Source organism: Microcaecilia unicolor, chromosome 3 (genome assembly GCF_901765095.1).
Source record: "Microcaecilia unicolor chromosome 3, aMicUni1.1, whole genome shotgun sequence".
NCBI lineage: Eukaryota > Metazoa > Chordata > Amphibia > Gymnophiona > Siphonopidae > Microcaecilia > Microcaecilia unicolor.
The window spans coordinates 146,459,940-146,479,187 of NC_044033.1; the positions used below are offsets into that span (position 1 = coordinate 146,459,940).

At 39.9% G+C, this 19,248-nt stretch overlaps 1 protein-coding gene across 1 annotated transcript in view; it reads left to right on the forward strand.

The window, feature by feature from the left end:
• The window catches only part of COG2 (component of oligomeric golgi complex 2), a 129,265-nt gene extending 110,465 nt beyond the window's left edge, over positions 1-18,800 (forward strand). Inside the window, exons 13-18 of the mRNA XM_030196435.1 lie at positions 1,644-1,838; positions 6,652-6,724; positions 7,704-7,846; positions 12,840-12,979; positions 17,099-17,285; positions 18,278-18,800. Of these exons, the coding sequence (XP_030052295.1) occupies positions 1,644-1,838; positions 6,652-6,724; positions 7,704-7,846; positions 12,840-12,979; positions 17,099-17,285; positions 18,278-18,373 (834 nt within the window). The 3' untranslated portion in view covers positions 18,374-18,800. The remainder of the gene's footprint in view (positions 1-1,643; positions 1,839-6,651; positions 6,725-7,703; positions 7,847-12,839; positions 12,980-17,098; positions 17,286-18,277) is intronic.
• The last annotated feature ends 448 nt before the right edge of the window (positions 18,801-19,248 follow it).

The following is a 19,248-nucleotide window of genomic DNA, read 5'->3' on the forward strand; positions in this document are numbered from 1 at the left end:
ACTGGTCTGAGGTCCCCTCTTCCTCAGTTCTCATTTAATGTTTCACGATTGACTTATTATACCCGCTGGTTGTGAGTTGTGGATACAAATGTAACAAATAAAATCACTTCAGGTGCAGACTTAGGGCTAGGTTTTCTAGTTTATGTCATCAGTACACAGGCCCCATCGACAGTCATACGGCCCATGTCAAATAATGCGCATCAAAGTGTGTTTGAATAGATTAGTTTTAAAATTTAATAAAACTGAATTGATGTTTGTATAAAAGGATGTTGATCTTTTACAGTAAGTACGTAAGTGTTGCCATAGTGGGACAGACTGAAGGTCCATCAAGCCCAGCATCCTCTTTCCAACAATGGCCAATCCAGGTGTCAAGAACCTGGCAAGATCCCAAAACAGTATAATACATATTTTGCTGCTTATCCTAAAAATGATTAGTGGATTTTCCCCAAGTCCATTTTAATAATGGCTTATGGACTTTTCTTTTAGGAAACAATCCAAACCTTTTTTAAACCCTGCAAAGCTAACTTTTTTTTACTACATTCTCTGGCAATGAATTCCAGAGTAATTACACATTGAGTGAAGAAATATTTCTCCGATTTGTTTTAAATTTACTACTTATAAATGTGCAATGATTATACCATGTGGACTGAGTTAAGACCTGTTGGTCTGTGGTAGTCCATTGCAAGCTTATGAGCACATTTATTTCAAAACAATGTTAAAACAGTGGATAAATTGTTGAATTGAGTTAACACAGTAATTTTAGAATTTTTAAATCAATTGAAGATAGTGTTTTTCTGACACACTTTTGAGGCAAGAGATTTATGTTTCTAACTTGTAAATTACTTACTCTCTAGTTGTAGGAAACACCTCATGTCAAAGCCATTCAGTTTATATTCTCCAAGAATAAAAGAGACAACAAGGTTAAACTAGATTCCTAAAGTACATACTAGAGCCTCAGTGCATCAGGGTATAAAAAAGGTGTCATGGAATTCCAGTTTGGGGGTAATTTTGTAAAGCATTTTCCACATGGAAAATGGTACTGATAATTTACATGGCCACATAAACATGTACAAGTGCAGCAGCCTACCAGATTGCACATACTGTTACATGATCTGCGAGTGAGGGAGACTAGTTTGAGCACAGCAAGATTATAGTTGCAATGTAAATATATATTTTGCAAAATGTACATGTGCGCACACACTTTTGGAGAAGGTGAGAATTTGTGTAATGTTAGCGATAGTTCTGAGAGCCTATTTAATAAAGTCATATAAGTATCTATATTACCTTCTGGAATAGGCATAAAATAAATGCTGTTTGGACATTTCACATATGTTTATGTTTAACAGAAACATAAGCATCCTATTATGAAATAACCCGGGGTGTCCAACCTCGGCTCTCACCTATCGCCCAGTCGGGTTTTCAGGATTTCCTGAATGTGCGTCAAATCCATTGCATGCACTGGAGGCAGTGCATGCAAATAGATCTCATGCATATTCATTGGGGAAAGCCTGCAAAACTTGACTGAGTTGCTGGCTTTGAGGACTGAGACTGGACACCTCTGAAATAATCCTTTCTGTGCAATAGTGTGAAACCAATTGTTATCTCAAGAAATAAGGATTATATTTCAGATCTCTGTTTCTTAGCTTTCACTCAAAGCTACCTCAACAAAAGACATCAAGAAATCTTTGCAAGTTGGCAACAGAGACTCCTCTTCCATGTACCCAAGCATGAGCGAGGATCAGGGAAATGTCTCATCTGTGGAAACCCAGCATTCGCCTTTTATATCAACCAACCAGCTGATGCATATTGTGGCAGATGTGGACAAGCTTCAGGATCAGGTCAGACTGCAGCACTTGTGTGCCACCTTTTCCTTCCCAAAATATGTTTACTTACTCAATCTCTGAGGCATTGCAGCCTTTGTTACTGTTACTGTTATTTGTTAACTAAAATGTTAATAAAACATGATACCTAAAAGGAAAAAAATAAGGACTACATATCTGTCAGAAAAGGAAAACATCTAGTCAGACAAGCTTGACTGGATCCTAGAGCCCTGTGAGTGGTTTCTGGCCCCTTAAGTAGTCAGCTGGATATTCCACAAATGGGTTGCACTTGTAGTAGATCTGTTTGCCTTTTCATTGAACAAAAAGATTCAGTACTGTTTTCTTTATCCTTTTTTTTTTTTAATTAACTCAGCAGTTGCTCAAAAAGCCAGGTTTTAAATTGTTTCTAAACATGTAGAGGGTAATACTATATAGGAGCATCTACTTGGAACTTATTCTACAAAGAAAAGTTTGTACCTATTTTCCTTTATAGAATACAAGTGCAACAGGTTAAATATGTGCCTCTATTTTAGGCACAAGCACTAGAAAGAAGTGTCTGAAAATGTTGTCCATATTGGCTTGGTGCCCTTAAGATTCTTCTCCTAAAATATTAATAGTCCATTCTCTCTGTTCTTACACTTCTAAATTGCTGCAGAAGGAGGTGGTAGCTTAGGTATGCCAGTATTTAGAAGACGGTGATCATTTGGATATTGGATTGGCTGGCTTTAGGAAAGGATCAGGTGCAGAATCTATGTTAGTCGTATTGTTAAATGAAGTTTACTACTGGCTAGACGAGGGAAGTTTATTTTTTATTTATTTAAAAACTTTTACCCCTGCTTACAAAGAAAAAAGTCACACACATAATTCAGTAAAACAAAAACAGAACATAAAAACAACACATTCTTTAAAATTTTCTACTCCCACCAACACTAATTCCTGCCATTCCTGCTACTTTGGAAAATTCTCTCCTAACATGAAAAAGCCGTCAAAAAGAAATGAGTTTTAAGAAGCTTCTTGAATTACTGCAAATTCGAACAAAACCTAGGATACCTGTTCTGTAATACTAGCCCTGCCAAATACTAGGATGCAACTGCTTGTAGCACTTGATAAACCAAAGTCAGCAATTTATACTGAATATGGTACTGAACCGGTAACCAATGGAGACCTCTCAATGTAGGTGTTACATGTTCCGATTTTGGAGTGCCCATGATTAAAGATTTTTACTAATCTCGATAGATTGTAGTGTAGCATGTGAGATTATTAGGTAGCTTGGATATTCCCCTGTTAAGATTTTAAACAGGGTACATGCCAGTTTAAATGTAATCCTTGCCTCTATTGGCAGCCAGTGTAGTTCTACATATAGATGAGTGATATGATCATGTTTATGCAAAGTGAAAATTAAGCATACTGCTGTGTTTTGGATAGACTGCAGCTTTCGTAACTGGTTTCTTGGAGCTCCAAGTAATAGGAGATTGCAGTAGTCCAATATCAATAGTAGTGATGACTGAACAAGCAACCAAAATTGAATTGTCTGAAAAAATGTTCTGATTCGCTGTAGCTTTCTCAGCAGTGAGAAGGAACTTTTTACCATCATTGAGACATGCAGGTTGAATGATAGTATCTGATCTAACTGAACTCCCAGTAATTTGTTTGCTGCCTGCAGTGGAAATTGGGTATCCCTAGCCTTGATATGACTTTGCATCGGGTCTGGTTTATAATTGAAGAGCAAAAATTTGTTTTATATTCTGAGTTCAGTTTTAATTTGTACTTCCTTATCTAAGAGGTTATAAAGTTTAGACAGTTTTCTACCAATCCTGACACTTGCAATAAAGAAGAGAAACCAGGAATGATAACTGAGATGTCCGCATAACTGTAAATAGAGAAGCCCTCTCAGGAAAGTTCCATCCCTAACGTACGTAGGTATATGTTGAATACCGTCGGGGAGAGGGGATTGTAGGGGTATATTCAGGAGGACAACTCCTAATATATATATCCTGAGGTACTTAGCTAACAGAACCCTACTAAATAGCAATTATTCTGGACTCGTGTCTAGGGGAAGCATAACTCTTTGGCTCTATGGCTAGCTAGCTGTGCTGGAAAAAGGAATAATGCCACAGATAGAATATATATTATTTATTAGGTAAAGAAATATATATATAAATAGTTCTGAAGCAAAATGCAAAGCAAAATACAAAATAACTTGATATAAAAATAGATTATCACCAAAATATAGATAATGATATATGATCATTCTAATGGACTAACTAAATGAGTGATTACACAACAAATCACAATACTGATACCCTAATGATTATCATGAGAACTTACACCACACGTCTTATGCAAAATACACAGCAGCTAAATTCATAGACCATAAGTCATGACATAAAACTCATCTGTCTCAGACAAAAGCCAAGAACTAGTTATCCCCTAACTAATAGGTAGTAAATCCTGTTATCTCACACTGCAGTCTGTGGCAGACTTCCAATGGTATAGAAGCGGATTCCTCCTCTGAGACTCAAGCTAAAGCCTCAGCGAATCTCTCAGTCCAGGAATAAAGCCCAAGGTTTGTATTTTGGATGCAGATGGCACAGTCTTTAGATAAGGCCGTATACTGTAGCTGAGCTAACCTTGTGAGTTTGTTACAAGGTATGCAGTTCACTGGTGTTTAGGAAATCAATCTCTTGCTCTCTCTCTCAGAGCCTTCTATCCTCCTGCAAGTCTTCTGCTTCTCCCTCTTCAGTCCAACTTTTGGCATCCAAGGGTCAGATGATACCTATGGACCAATCACAAACGGTGTAATAATGTCCAGCCAGCTTCATGGTCATGAAGAGAGGCCTTTGTTATAGCAAAGAAACTGTTATCAATGGCATGCAAACCTCCCCGTTGGATCCCATACTCCTGGAGCCATCGGTGTCTCTCTCCTCCATTCTTCCCTGGAGATAACTGGGCTAGTTTGCAACAAATAATATGTCCTTGGATGAAATCATGGTATGCTCAGCAGTAATTTTCCTTTTGTAGCAAAACTGGTTTCTGATGGTTACAGATGCATGCAGGCCACAGGCTGTAAAATCCATATTGTTATAACAGAATGGTTCGTCTTGTATAGGCCAAGACCAGCAAAGGTGAGATCACAGGTAAATACTCCTACAGGACCCTCACAAGGATTGCTCCAGCTCTCTGATAGGATCCCCTTTTGTTTTACTTTATACGGTCTGGAGACCAGAAAGCCCTTGAAACAGTTCATCACCTTATCTCCGATTCCCATATTGTTTAGCTCACAAGTAAAATATTATGGTCTACTGGATGAAAGGAGAAGATAGATTGAATTGTAATAACAGCACCTTGCCATTTTTGCTTAATATAAATCTGGCCTTGTCCACTATGGATACCGGCACTATTTTCATATTGCGATTGGTTCTAAATCCAGATTGGGAAGAGTGAAGAGTATCATGTTGGGACAAGTATTCATTTAGCTGAAGATACACACGGCCCTCAATTATTTTTGTGAGTAGTGGAGTCGGCCACTGGGCTATAGTTGGAAGCTAATTGACAGGACTCTTTAACATCTTTAATTAATGGCGTAATAATGATTTCCCCCATCGAAGGTATGAATTCACCAATTGAAAGTTGGTGTTGAATCCATAGAAACAAGTTTCGCATGAATTCGGCTGGAGGGGTTCTCAGCAGAGAGGAAGGGCAGGGATCTAGTACACAGTGCGATTTAGAGTACCTGTGAAACAAAAAGTAGTAAAATTGGCACATTTTGTAAGGAGGAATTCAGACCAGGACACCCATTATGTCTGGTAAGGTAAGTATTGTTGATATCAGAATATTCCTCCTCTGCGTCTGCAAATTCAGATCTGGTGCTTCCAATCTCGGGGGTCCTTTTACTAAGGTGCACCAAAATGTGGCCTGCACTGGTGTAAACGTGTGGACTGCAGAGGTCCATTTTTCAGCACACCTACAAAAAAAGCCTTTTTTGGAGCCGAAAATGGACGTGTGGCAAAATAAAAATTGGCGCACGTCCATTTTGGGCCTGAGACCTTACCGCCACCCTTTGACCTAGTGGTATGGTCTCATGTGTTAACTGGGCGGTAATGGTCTATGTGCGTACAATGCCAATTACCACCCAGTTAGCTTAGTAGATGTGCGTAAAAAAATAAAATTACCTCCCGGGCCACACGGTAGCGAGGCGGTAGGTCAAAATTGACCTGCGTAAGACGCGTGTAGATGCCTTCACGGCTTAGTAAAAGGGCCCCTTGGTTTGGAAGATTAGATGCTGATGGGCTCTCATCCTTGTTTTGTTGAGAATGGGCTTAGTTGTCTGTCGATAGTCTCATTCTTGTACTGCATCAAGTTTAATTTTCAGTCCATTTTAACTTCATTTGAGGCAAAGCACCATGACACCTCCAGCTTTCTACAGCCTTTCTTTAGGATCTTTAAAAAACTGAAAAACCAGGAGGATGCCTTTCAGTAGGGATTCTTAAATACAGAGGAACAGTTAAATTCAAGGAAGGTGCAAGGGCTGTTTCCCAGCACTAGTTCACATTTATTGCATTGGTACCTGGCTCAATAGGCTCCATTACAATGTTGTCAAAAAAGTGATAAGAAAGTCTTCTCTATGCTCCATAGTTTTTCACCAGGGTTTCTTTTTCCATACTTTGGGAAATTTTTTCTCCTTAACGGCACCTGCTTGTTAAAACGATAACATACCAAAGGAAAACAATAAAACCAGAAGCAATCCATGTGTGCATAAATTTCACTTTGTGTGTTACCTAGATTTATATGTGATGGTTTAAAAAATTATAAAAATGCTTTTGTTTTGCAGCTTGCTCAACTTTTTCAAATCATCAAACCAAAGCTAGAAATGACAGGCTTTAAGAATTGGTCTTCATTGTCAGGTGTGTTTTTATAAAAGTTGTTTAAAAGCACTGTCAATTTTAATATGAATAATACCAGAAGCTTTTGATAGAAATGAACAGATGGTTAATCTTAAGACTGTCTTCCTGTTTATAAAATGAGTGTACATACGAGTTTGTGTTCCTTTGACCTCATCAAGAGAGTGCAGCTCTTGAAAGTTAAATCGTCTATTAAATTAGTTCAGTAAGAAGGTATCACTACCACTTGCTTATTGAACTGTGTTCTGTTTATACAAGTAATCAAACTTATCAGCCTTATTACTTTGAAAAGACCTTTTGGAAAGCATTAATGTTTTCTTTTTATTGGGAAGCTCTCAAATAGGGATATGAGACAGTAGGGGAACATGTTTCCTGACTGAATTACTCAAAGGAAAACATTTTTGTTTGTTAAGTTTATACTAGAGAGCTGCAGTGGTGAGGAAGGGGTGAAAGCTATCTGGGGGAATTGAATTGTATGCTAGCCTCCCCCATATTGCATCAGGATAAAAGTGTATGAAAGAAATGTAGATGAAAACAAGTGTGCTGTTAATTACTGATGTACTTAACACTGTTTGCAGCACAGAACAAGAACAAGTGGAGAGAGGTCTGAGTCTGCCTTGGTTAGGCATCATGTGCCATTACTGTTTAAGACTGCATTTTTGTAGTGCTGTTGAGAACACAGGTGTGAGGAAAAAAAAGGCTAAGTTAATAGTCTCTGATCATTTGACCAAAAATCAGTTTCAAAAAGGTTATTCAAATCCTGGACAGCTAGAGAACACTGCTTCCACCAATCTGTTTACATTAATGTTCTGCCAACATAGGGACTTGGCTGCCTTGTATTTTTATTATCGATGCAAATGTACCTTTTTGAAGCAATTTTGATGAAGGTATTGAACACTCATATTCTTTGATCATTTTATGGCATAGTTTCTCAATCAGGTTACTGTCACTGATGAAAATGTTACAACTTTTGCTTTGCTAGATGCTTTAGAAGATTCACAGGCCTCTTTAGCAGGCTGCATGCCCACCATTAGTAACAGAATAATACAGGATCTGAGTGCCTCCTGCTTCAGCTGCCTGAAAAGCTCCTTGGATGTCCCCAGACTTTACAGAAGAACCAATAAGGTTTGTGCAGGTTACTATCTCTAATTTCAAGAGGCATTGGCAGTGATTGTTTACCATTGTTGGATCTTCTGCTTTTCCATTCAAGACTTTGTTCTCTGCCTTGCACCAGTGACGCATCATTACTACCAACATCAATTCCTTTCAAGAAATATGCATTTTTTTTTCTTATTTGACTATTAAACATTCTTCTCAGATCAGTGGCGTTCCTGGGGGGAGCTGGCACCTGGGGCGGATCGCCGATGCGCCCCGCCCCCCGGGTGCAGCGCCCCCCCCCAATGCAGCGCGGACCCCCCCCACGGCGAAAGGACACCCCCGCGAAGGACCCCCCCCCCCCCCCCGCCGGGTGCACGCCCCTTGGGGGGGGGGGGGGGGGGGGGGGTGCCGCGCGCGCCTGTCCTCCGTTCCATGCTTGTTCTCTGCCCCGGAACAGGTTACTTCCTGTTATGGGGCAAAGAAGAAGCATGGAACAACGGCGTGCACCCGGTGGGGGGGTTCCTTCACGGGGGTGTCCTTTCGCCGTGGGGGGGTCCGCGCTGCATTGGGGGTTGCGCTGCACCCGGGGGGCGGGGCGCATCGGCGATCCGCCCCGGGTGCCAGCTCCCCCTAGGAACGCCACTGATCTGAGAAGAATGTTTGTCAGGATTCTGTGGCTTACCTCCCACATAGCTTCTTACCAGCTCTTCATGAGTCATTATGGAGGACATTCTATATATGGCGCCTAAAAAATAGGCACTGAAATCAGTGCCAGCTAAGCGTATTCTATAATCAGTGCCTAGGCGCTGATTATAGAATACACTTAGTTGATATTTCAACACTAATATTTGCACTCATCTATGCCAACAAAAACCTGGTGTAAATCTGAGCGCCGTAGATTTAGGCGCACTGGGCCATATTCTATAACTACGCCTAAATTTTGGAACGCCCACAAAACGCCTATTTCCCCACCTATAACCACACCCCTTTTTACCTCTGACGTGTTAGAAGTTTGGCGCACATCACTACAGAATACGCTTAGCAAGTTGTGCGCCTAAATTCTAATCATTGCCAATTAGTGCTCACTATTGCTTGTTAAGTGCTGTTATCAGCGCTCATTAGCTTGTTAGGCCAATTAAGTTGCGTGCGGTGTTATAGAATCCGTGCTGATTTCGGCGCTTAAATCTAAGCGCACTATATAAAATCCAGGGGTATATGGAGAACACTGGACTAGCTAGACGGTCTTTCAGAATTTCTTCTTCAAGAGGAATGTGATGACCTTAGGATACTGGTTGACAATGGAAAGGAGTGTGTAAAACACATGGAGAACAGATCAACCTAGGCTAATTGTGAGACTGTGTTGGGAACTTTTGCAATGGGTATCAAAGCCCACAGACTGATGACTGTGGGCATCAGACCTCAGATATGATGTGTAGGAAAAGCTTGCTGATGTACCCTGCTTGAGGCATAGTCAAAACAAGATGAAAGTTCTGCAGCAAACAAATGCAGTGTGGAACCTTCATGTATAGATATTCCATGTACGATGGTGAGGAGCATACTAGTGATGGTATTCTATTGTACACCTGGACAGAATGAAGAGATATAGTGAAATGGAAACAGAAAGCTAGTGCATTTGGTAACACAATTATAATGGGTAGCTTCTATTAGCCAAATATTGATTGACTCACTAGGAAAGTTTCTAGGTACCAGATTACTACAGGTGGAAGTACTTTAGATCCAGTCCTTAATGGTACAAAAGACCTGATGCAAAGAGTAATTGTGCTAGGCACAATGCAATCAAATGTGTCACCACTGAAACAAAGATTCTAAAAAATAAAAAAATACTGCTATAGTGCTTAGTTTTAGAAAGGGATATGGTAAAATGAGGAAATTAGAAAAAATATATAAAAGGAGTATTTTTTCTTTTTCTCTTATTACTCCTCCTGATTTTTCTTTCTGCCCCCTACTTTAGTTGTGATCTACTGGAGCTTAAAGTATTTCTTTTCCTTTTTTGCTGGTCTTTTAGACCATTTCCTATGTATTATATGCCCATGTTTCTGTAGCAAGTGCTTGTGTAAATGTTTGAAATTCTAATAAATATTGAAAAAAGAAAAAGGAGCAGTTTTTGGGCTAAAACAATTGCAAGAGATGTGGTCGTTATTTAAAAGGACCATTTGGAAGCCCAGATAAATATATTCCATCCATTAAGAAAAGTTAAGGCCAGAGGATTGTAAGTGTGGTTTAACAGTGAGGTAAAAAAGACAGTAAAAGCCAAAAATGCATATTTGAGAAAATCGAAAGCAGACCCTAATGAAAAAAACAGAAATGAGCACAAAGCATTTTTTTTAGATTTAAATAAAGTAGTAAAGCAGGCCAGGAGAGGCTTTGAAAAGAAAAGTTGCTATAGAGAACTAAACTAATGCTAAAAACGGTTTCAAATCCATCAAAAGTGAAAAGCCCATGAGGGAGACAGTTGGACTGCTGGATGACCAAGGGGGGTAAAAAGAGTACTTAAATGCTATAAGGAAATGGCAGAAACATTAAACAGTGTCTTTGTCTCAGTCTTTACTGAGAAGGAGGATGGGGTCATACCCACATTGGATACTTTCTTTGATGCTTTATAACATCAGCAAAATTCACCCTTTCCTCTCTGAGCACACCACCCGAACTCTCATCCACTCTCTCATTACCTCTCGCCGTGACTACTGCAACCTACTCCTCACTGGCCTCCCACTTTGCCATCTATCCCCCCTTCAGTGCGTTCAGAACTCTGCTGCACGTCTTATCTTCCGCCTGGACCGATACAGTTGTATCACCCCTCTCCTCAAGTCACTTCACTGGCTTCCAATTAGGTACCGCATACAGTTTAAGCTTCTCCTATTAACCTACAAATGCACTCGATCTGCAGCCCCTCCTTACCTCTCTCCCCTCATCTCCCCTTACATTCCTACCCGTAACTTCCGCTCTCGACAAATCGTTCCTTTCAGTACCCTTCTCCACCACCGCCAACTCCAGGCTCCGACCTTTCTGCCTCGCCTCACCCCATGCCTGGAATAAACTCCCTGAGCCCATACGCCAGGCCCCCTCCCTGCCCATCTTCAAAGCCTTGCTCAAAGCCCACCTCTTCAATGTCGCCTTTGGCACCTAACCACCATACCTTTATTCAGGAAATCTTGACTGCCCCAACTTGACATTTTGCCCATTAGATTGTAAGCTCCTTTGAGCAGGGACTGTCCTTTTTTGTTAAACTGTACAGCGCTGTGTAATCCTAGTAGCGCTCTAGAAATGTTAAGTAGTAGTAGTAGTTGTTGTGACATGAGGAATGTCTGTAGGTTGTGACTGAGAATTCTGCTGATAGAAAGAAACGCAGTTAGCTATCCATTGAGAGAGAGAGAGAGTAGATTTTGTTAGTGGTTTTGGTTGGTGAATTGATCGCAAACAGAGGAAAAGCTGTGAAAGACGATTAACAAAGTCTGTTCTTTGTAAATATATTCTGATAGCTCTAACACAGTCAAGTGTATGCAATAACATCTCCTGATCCAAATAGGAGGAGGGTAAAAGACAGACAGCACAGTAGTTGATTGATGTGAAAAGGTGACACCACCTTTGGTAGAAACATTGGTGCATTCGGAGTAGCACTTTGTCATGAAGTATCTGCAAGTATGGAGAGTGGTGTACTAGAGCCTGAATCTCTCCTATCCTATGTGCTGAAGTAATTGCAACCAAAAACAAAGTCTTCCATGAATAATATCAGCTGTCTGTAGAGGTTCAAATGGGAGGATTCATAAGAACATGCAAAACCAGGTTAAGATCCCAAACAGTTATAGGGAGGTTTTATCTGTGGTCTGCAGTGTGGTAAACCTTTGATACATCTCTTTGTTACTAGATGTTGAATAATTGTTAAGTCATCCACCAGATCATGTAATACTGACAACGTTGCTAGATGCACTTGACTGAGGAATAAAATAAACCTGTATCTGACAGATGCATAAATAGTCAAGAATTCAAGAGATGAAACACAAATCTAGCTGATACGATTTCTTGTTGCACCGCAAAACAAAAGGTTCCATTTAGATGCATACAATCATTTGGTAGAGTCTTTACGCACCGCATGAAGTACCTGAAGTACAACTGGAGAAAATGGATTATAGCTGGTTACTTTCTGTGGAGGAGCCATGCCGTGAGTTTCAGGGATTGGAGATTTGGGTGAAAAAGGTTGCCTTTGTTTTGAGTAATTAAAAACATATTTGTTTCAGGAAGCTTTTTTTGAGAGCTAATTAATATAGTTGACAGATAAGGGAGTGTGCTGTCATTTGGTATAGTATGTTTGTATCTTGTATGTGAATATTTGTATTGTATGTTTTCTGTGTATGTTTTTCTTTGTAACCCACTTAGATAGAGTGGATAATGCCGGATATAGGTTTGAAAATAAACTTTGATAAATAAATACTGTCTTATAGAGAACACCTGCTAAAAGTCTTCAGAGTCTATTGCAGCTTATTAGTGTTCACTGATATTTCTGCTAGTCTATGGATGGTTTGTGCAGCATCACTATTGTCTTAGACGTTCAGTGCTTAGGAAATCTGCCTCTTTCCATTGTCAGTTGTATTGCAGAAGTACAGCCACTCTGGAACAGTCTGCTCTTAGGGCTTCGCTCCAAAACATCCTACAAAAAATTTAGAGCAGATCATAAAACACATTTATTTTTAGGTGGTGTTCATTCTCCTTAAAGAAAGCTGATGGATGGATAATAGGAGCAGTCGCAGGTCCTTTATCTATTATGTCTAAGTTGCTTTTACAGGCCTTTTACTGGAGTTAAGTTTTGCTCTCTGTATGACCTGAGTATCTTTCTAGCTTTTACTGGAGTTCCTTTCTTCTGTTATAAATCTTATGGTCCTTGTACAATGGTTAGGCTTGGCTAGTCCAAAATTTGGCAGGTTTATCAAGTATTGTAAATAAACATAAGCTGGTGTGGTTTCTAGTGAAAGCTGACGGTCTCTTCATTTGTTTCATTAACCAGGAGGTGCCAACTAAAGCATTACCATATGTTGACAATGCCCTGAAACCCTTACATCAACTTCAGAATGAGTACAAGGATATACTGAAACAGTCTATCATACATGGATGGCTGAAAGGAGCTCTCTCGGAGAGCACTAGGAAGGTAAGTGAGAATGTACAATATGTGAAGAGCAGTTCCTGTCTTTTTATTTATCAGCTTAGGAATGGATTTTTTATATCTTCTTTAATGTGTACTCATCATTTTCTTTTTTTGTCTTTATTTCTGTGGAACTGCTGTGAGCATTACAGCACTTAAATGCAGTGAGCCTTCAAGTTACTGCTGCTTTAAAATTGTGGCAGTAATCCACAGCTCATTGTAAAATGTCACCCTTCCTGTCAGTGCGTGAGCGGTGATTGGCTCACATACTGACAGGAAGGGTGACATTAAAAAAAAAAAAGTTTCAGGTCTGCAGTTGCCCAGCTCCTACCTGAAGGTAGCTGACCCCTCCCCACTTGATAATGTAGCTGACCCCTCCTCCCTGGGACAAGGTAGCAGATCCTCTGCCCCACCCCACCCCCTGGACAGGGTAGCTGACCCTCTTCCCTCCACCCAACATCCATAGTAGTCTAGCAACCCAAAACCCCAACATAAAAAAAAAAAAATCACTGGAAGATGAGGGCACCCCCTCCCCTCCCTGAACTCCACCAGACTTGCCCCACATACCTCAAACTATGGCCAAGCAGGGGCGATACCCACTTGTGTCTTCCTCTTGCACCACTATTATCCAAAGTGCAGAGTCTGACAACTAGCAGTATGTTGCGATTCTCTGCTAATGGTCAGTCTACAAATAAGGCATTTATTGATTGTATCAGCCACAAACCAGTCTGGTTTTCCAGGATATTCATAGTGACTATAAGATTACTTGCCCATACTTCCTCCATTATATGCAATTATATCTTATGTACATTCATTGCGTAAATCCTGAAGAATAGACTGAGTTAGTGACAATGTCCAGCTCTAAAGAATCCTGTTTAGAAGAATCGGATCCAAAGTAGCTTAGTGAAGATTAAGTGGGAAAGCCGGTGTTGGGCAGACTTCTATGGTCTGTGCCCTGATCAAGGCTGAATAGATTTGGATGGGCTGGAGTGGAGCTCTTCAGGAACTTTGACAACTTCAGAAATTTTAGAACAAGGCCAGTGCCGTGCATACTTGTACAGTTTATGCACTAAAACAGACAAGGATAAATCAAGATCAGGTATACATATGATGTATCATTTCATACCATATACAATGAGTTTATCTTATTGGGCAGACTGGATGGACAATACAGGTCTTTATCTGCTGTCATCTACTATATTACTATGACACCTTTGCTGTACAGTATCTCTAACCAACCTGGATAGCAGAAATTGAACCCAGGAGTCAACCACAGAACCACCAGACCACCAGTTTAGTACTTAAGTCTTCTCGTGTCCTTCTTATTGCTGCCACATCTAAAAAGTACCAGCACTGGTAACTTCTTGAAAGTATGGGTCACATAAATTTTGAGCAGTGCAAGGTTCTTTTTTTCTTAACTATGGAGTTACCAGCACTGATTGCTCTTTGGTTAGTCATCGATCAGTTTGGATGCCTTCGGGTCCATTGGATTCAGTTCTTCAGACATTTAAATCATTGGTTTTGAAAGAAGTTGAAACAATAGAAAGATGCCCTAATTTTTATAAATTTAATCATGTAAGGCAGAAAGACTAGCAACTAAAAGTACAGATGATTTGATTATGATATTCTGCGCAGATGATGGTGGCTCTAAATTGTCATCTGGGATAGAAAAGATTATTGGACAGAAGCTCTATTTCAACTCTCTAAGGTGGATAACTGTATCAAACTATGAGTAGATCTGTCAGATCATGAGGCTCATTTTCAAAGCACTTAGCCTCCCAAAGTTCCATAGAAACCTATGGAACTTAGCCTCCCAAAGTGCTTGAAAATATGCCTCTATATGTCCCAACTAATAGGTGCTTTGACCAAAGAAGGGTCGTCTGCAGGATTTCTGACTAAGAAAGAGTTTGAATTTCTGAATTATGCAGTTTGAGGCTAAAATTCATAAGAATGCGCAAAATCCTCCTGGCCAATCCATAGTGTTTGCCAGAGACTCTTTGTTGAAAGATCATGCAATTTAAGTACCTTCAGTTCTATCAGTCAAATCTTATGTTAAGATACAACTTATTTTCTTCAGATGTTACGGTTAAAGAATATTTGTTCTGTTTGCCTTGTTAGTGACTTTTGATGTCTGTTCCTTAAATAGAAGCATTCCACAGGGTTTTGGAAGTGCTATAATGATTCTCTGGACTGTCAACTGCGCCTTCACCAGATCCCCACAGACTTCTTAGTCAATCTAAGTGAAATAGTTATGAGTAAAAATTACTTCATTTTTGATAGAATTTATATCAGCAGTATCTGTGGTGGCAATGGGCTTTTCATTTGCCCCCACGTTGGCTATGTGTTTATTGCAGCTTTTGAAAAATAAGTGGGTATATCCATCCTGTTTTTTTGTTCATATTAAATGTTGGATTTCTTTTATTGATGATATGTTTTGTTTGTGGATGGATATGGAGGAGACTCTACAAAAGTTCTTGTGTTGTTTGAATGATTTCCAGTCCACTATTAAATTTGAAATACAGTATGATAGAGCAGCGATCAAATTTTTAGATGTTCAAATACAAATGATTGCAAATAAGTTGTGACAGAAAAATCAGCACCACGGGCCTTTAAAAAATGGAACACAGTTCTTTAATGAATGAGCCTTGACAAAAAGACCCGACACGGGCCATGTTTCGGTGACTAGCACCTGCGTCAGGGGTCCCCACTTCTCATATAGTAAAAGCTACAAAGCACCAAGGCACTTTCACTTTCTGTATCCAAACGGCCCGTCACCGAAACACGGCCCGTGTCGGGTCTTTTTGTCAAGGCTCATTTATAAAGAACTGTGTTCCATTTTTAAAGGCCCGTGGTGCTGTTTTTCTGTTTGGACTTTAGTTTGTACTTCGTTCCCTCTCTTTTGTTATAAATAAGTTTGTAACAACAGTATTTTCTAAATCTATGGATCGTAGTTGCCCCTTACGCCCCTCCGAGGTTCTCATTCCCTGAACTATCAACGTCTCCATATTCCCTCACCTAGAGCAGTTTTCTTTGACGAGATCTAGAAAATTCCTTCTGTCTGGTTCCCCTCCCTGTGGAACGCTTTAACCTTCCAACTTGCAGTTCGAACCATCCTACCTTAAATTCTGCTCTGCCCTTAAGACATATCTTTTCCACCAAGCATTTGGAGAGGTTTTACCAACCAGCAGAGAATCACCTGACCCTCCCCTGTCTGTTTCTGATGTATGCATCTCATAATGTACTTCTCTTTTTTTTTTTTTTTAATGAATGTGTCCTTTCCTATTATATTTTTCACGTTCCTTTTCTCTTACTGATAAAACTGTGTGTAATTTAATTGTGTACCGCCCTGTGATGTACATAGGAAGTGTACCTTTCCTTGGCAGAGAATACAGAAAGATGCAGCTCGGGCATTTTAAAGTTTGAGACTGATTTAGCTATGGCAGTTCATGGGTCATAACGCACTTTGTCCGTAGTCAGAGATGTGCAAATCAATTCATTCCCTCTTGTGATTGTGAAATCCTCACCTATACAGATAATATCCGCAGGGTGTCCAATCGATGTCCATCGATGAAGGGTACAACAGTTTGAAAAGGAAGGACCCAAACTAACCTATCTATGCCTGCGATTGAAATAAACTCTAAAAGGAGAAACCCATGTAACAAATAAGTGGCCAAATCAGATAAATTTAAACAAGTTACATTCAATCTTGCAAGAGAAGATTCAAAATTGAGTGAAACATTCACAGAAGGGTGATTAGAAAGTTTCTTATGGCAAGTATAAATTAAAAGCTCAGGAATTGTCAGAAGTTTACACAGAGGGATATCCAGGAACAATGGTGAGACAAGCGTTAACGTACATTTTAAACCCTCATGAGTCCTTTGTTGCATAATCGGTGAATCATAAGTCGACACATTTTTTTCCAGTTGTAGTTAAATATACAGCCTATCCGAGAGACTTTGGTAAGACAATTAAATCTCATTTTTCTACGTTATGAGTACTTGAATGTTTTGAGAATGTTAAAACCTGACAGCTTTGATATTAGACAAAGGTATGTTAGGACAGAAGAACAGGGAATTTTGCGAATATGCTACAAAATAAACCTCCTCATTTCATTTGTGACTCAGGTACTATGAAACCGTATCTGATGTACTGAGTTCTGTGAAGAAAATGGAGGAAAGCCTAAAGCGGCTGAAACAAGCCCGTGAACGTAAAACAGTCCCTTCCAACAGCGTTGGGACAAATGGAGGCAATAGCGATGACTACAAAATACGGTTACAGCTGGCTTTGGATGTTGAGTACTTGGGAGATCAGGTAAGTTGGGGTTTCCAGGGATGAAACAACCATGCTGCTGCACCTCAATGCTCTGTGCCAATTGTTTCTCAGAAGCTGAGCATGGTTTGCATTGCAAAGCACAATTGGCACTAGCGGCACCCAGTCATAATAGCCCTGACAAAATAGCCCCGTAACAAAATAACCCTTGACATTTCACACCCTAACAAAATAGCCCTTGACAAAATGGCCCCTCCTGCAAAATAGCCCCCTTAACAAAAGCCCCCTAAGAAAAATAGCACATCACAAAAAATATAATAAACTACAACTGAAATCTTCACTGATAAAGACTCCTACCAGCATTCAATTGCATAAAGCATATATAAATAAACAAAATTCTATAGCTACAAACTGGTATTCATGATCTGTTCTGCTATTTAAAGAAACTATTCTTCCATCAATGCTAATTAAAAAAAAAAAAAAACAATATTGTCATCATTTTCATAGTCTTACCAACCTTATCCTGTTTGGCAAGGTAAGATTATTAGGACAAAAATGCAGTCCTAGATTCTGGGCATCCTAATCGGGCCCTTTTGTCATGTGGCTAACTTGTCAAGGGTTATATTGTGGGCAGGCCGGTTCCCCCCCCCCCCCCCCCCCCCCATTTAAAGCTTTTAGTGAGAAATGTAGTAAATCACAACAATAAAGAGCCCACCTGGGCACAGTTTCAACCATAACATAGCAAAACATATCTCAACAGTTATCTTCCCACTGGCAGACTATGCCTGCATTATTTAAGTCCCCTTCCCCAAACAGTACGCCTCCCTTGGGCAGGCAGTTTTGACAGTGGCTGTTATGTCAGGGACTATTATGTCGAGAGCTTTTTTTGTTTGTAGCTTTTTTGTCGGGGCTATTTTGACCAGGTACCGGCACTAGCATCTGTATATGCTTACAAAAACTCCAAACAAGAAAGTGGTTGACTTGAATTTTGCTTTTGTTTGTTTGTTTATTTTCTTTCTTTATTTACTTTATAGATACAAAAATTGGGACTGAAGACAAGTGAAATAGATAGTTTCTCAACTCTTTGGGAGCTTGTTCTGGCTGCAAGAGATCAAGCTGCAACAGAATAAATTACTGCAGTGACTCTGATGCCGACGATAGTCTGTCTTCATTCTTGTATGAAGTGGATGACTAGTCTATATATGGGGTTTTGTTCTGTTTCATGTGGAATTAAAGAACGTCTCTGTGCAATTCCAGCGGTGAAAGTCACCCTAAGACAAAGGGTGTTTTGTGCATGTGTGTATATAGAAGGACTACAAAACTTTTGTAAATACAGGAACCAGATAGTGATTGCTCTGGTTCAGCAAAGAGATGGGTGGTTGTATTCTGATCAAGATCCCCATTTTCATCTACTTCCTCCTCACCTTTTTCACTTTTGCCCTACCACATGCCTTTTCATTTTCTTCATAAAGAATGTAAAGGGATAAAGGCATTGGTGGGGGAGAGGGGACATATGTGCACAGCCAAAGCAGTTTACATGTATTAAATACAGGTACTTTCCCTAGTAGGCTCACAAAATATGTTTTTGTAGCTGGAGCAATGGAAGGTTAAGTGACTTGCCCAGGATCACGAGGAGCCACAGTGGGAATTAAATCCAGCTCCCCAGGTTCTCAGCCCACTGTGCTTACCATTAGGTTACTCCTCCACTCAATGCCTTTAGCGTGGTAATTCAGAAAAGGCCATTGAAATTTAGACTCTAGGATACTGCGAGCTAAGTGCAAATTCTGTATCAGCAATTATAGAATACTAGCATAAGTTGGCATTTAAGCGCCCACATTTAGGCAAGGCTGCTTGTGCCATGTCAGTAGCTAGTGTAAATGACCATGACTAAATATTGCAGTTGTACATGTAACTAACAGTATTCTAAAATCTTAGGCCTCTTTTACAAAGGTGCACTACAGTTTTTAGTGCACTTTAAAAATTAGCATGCGCTAAATGGTAAGAC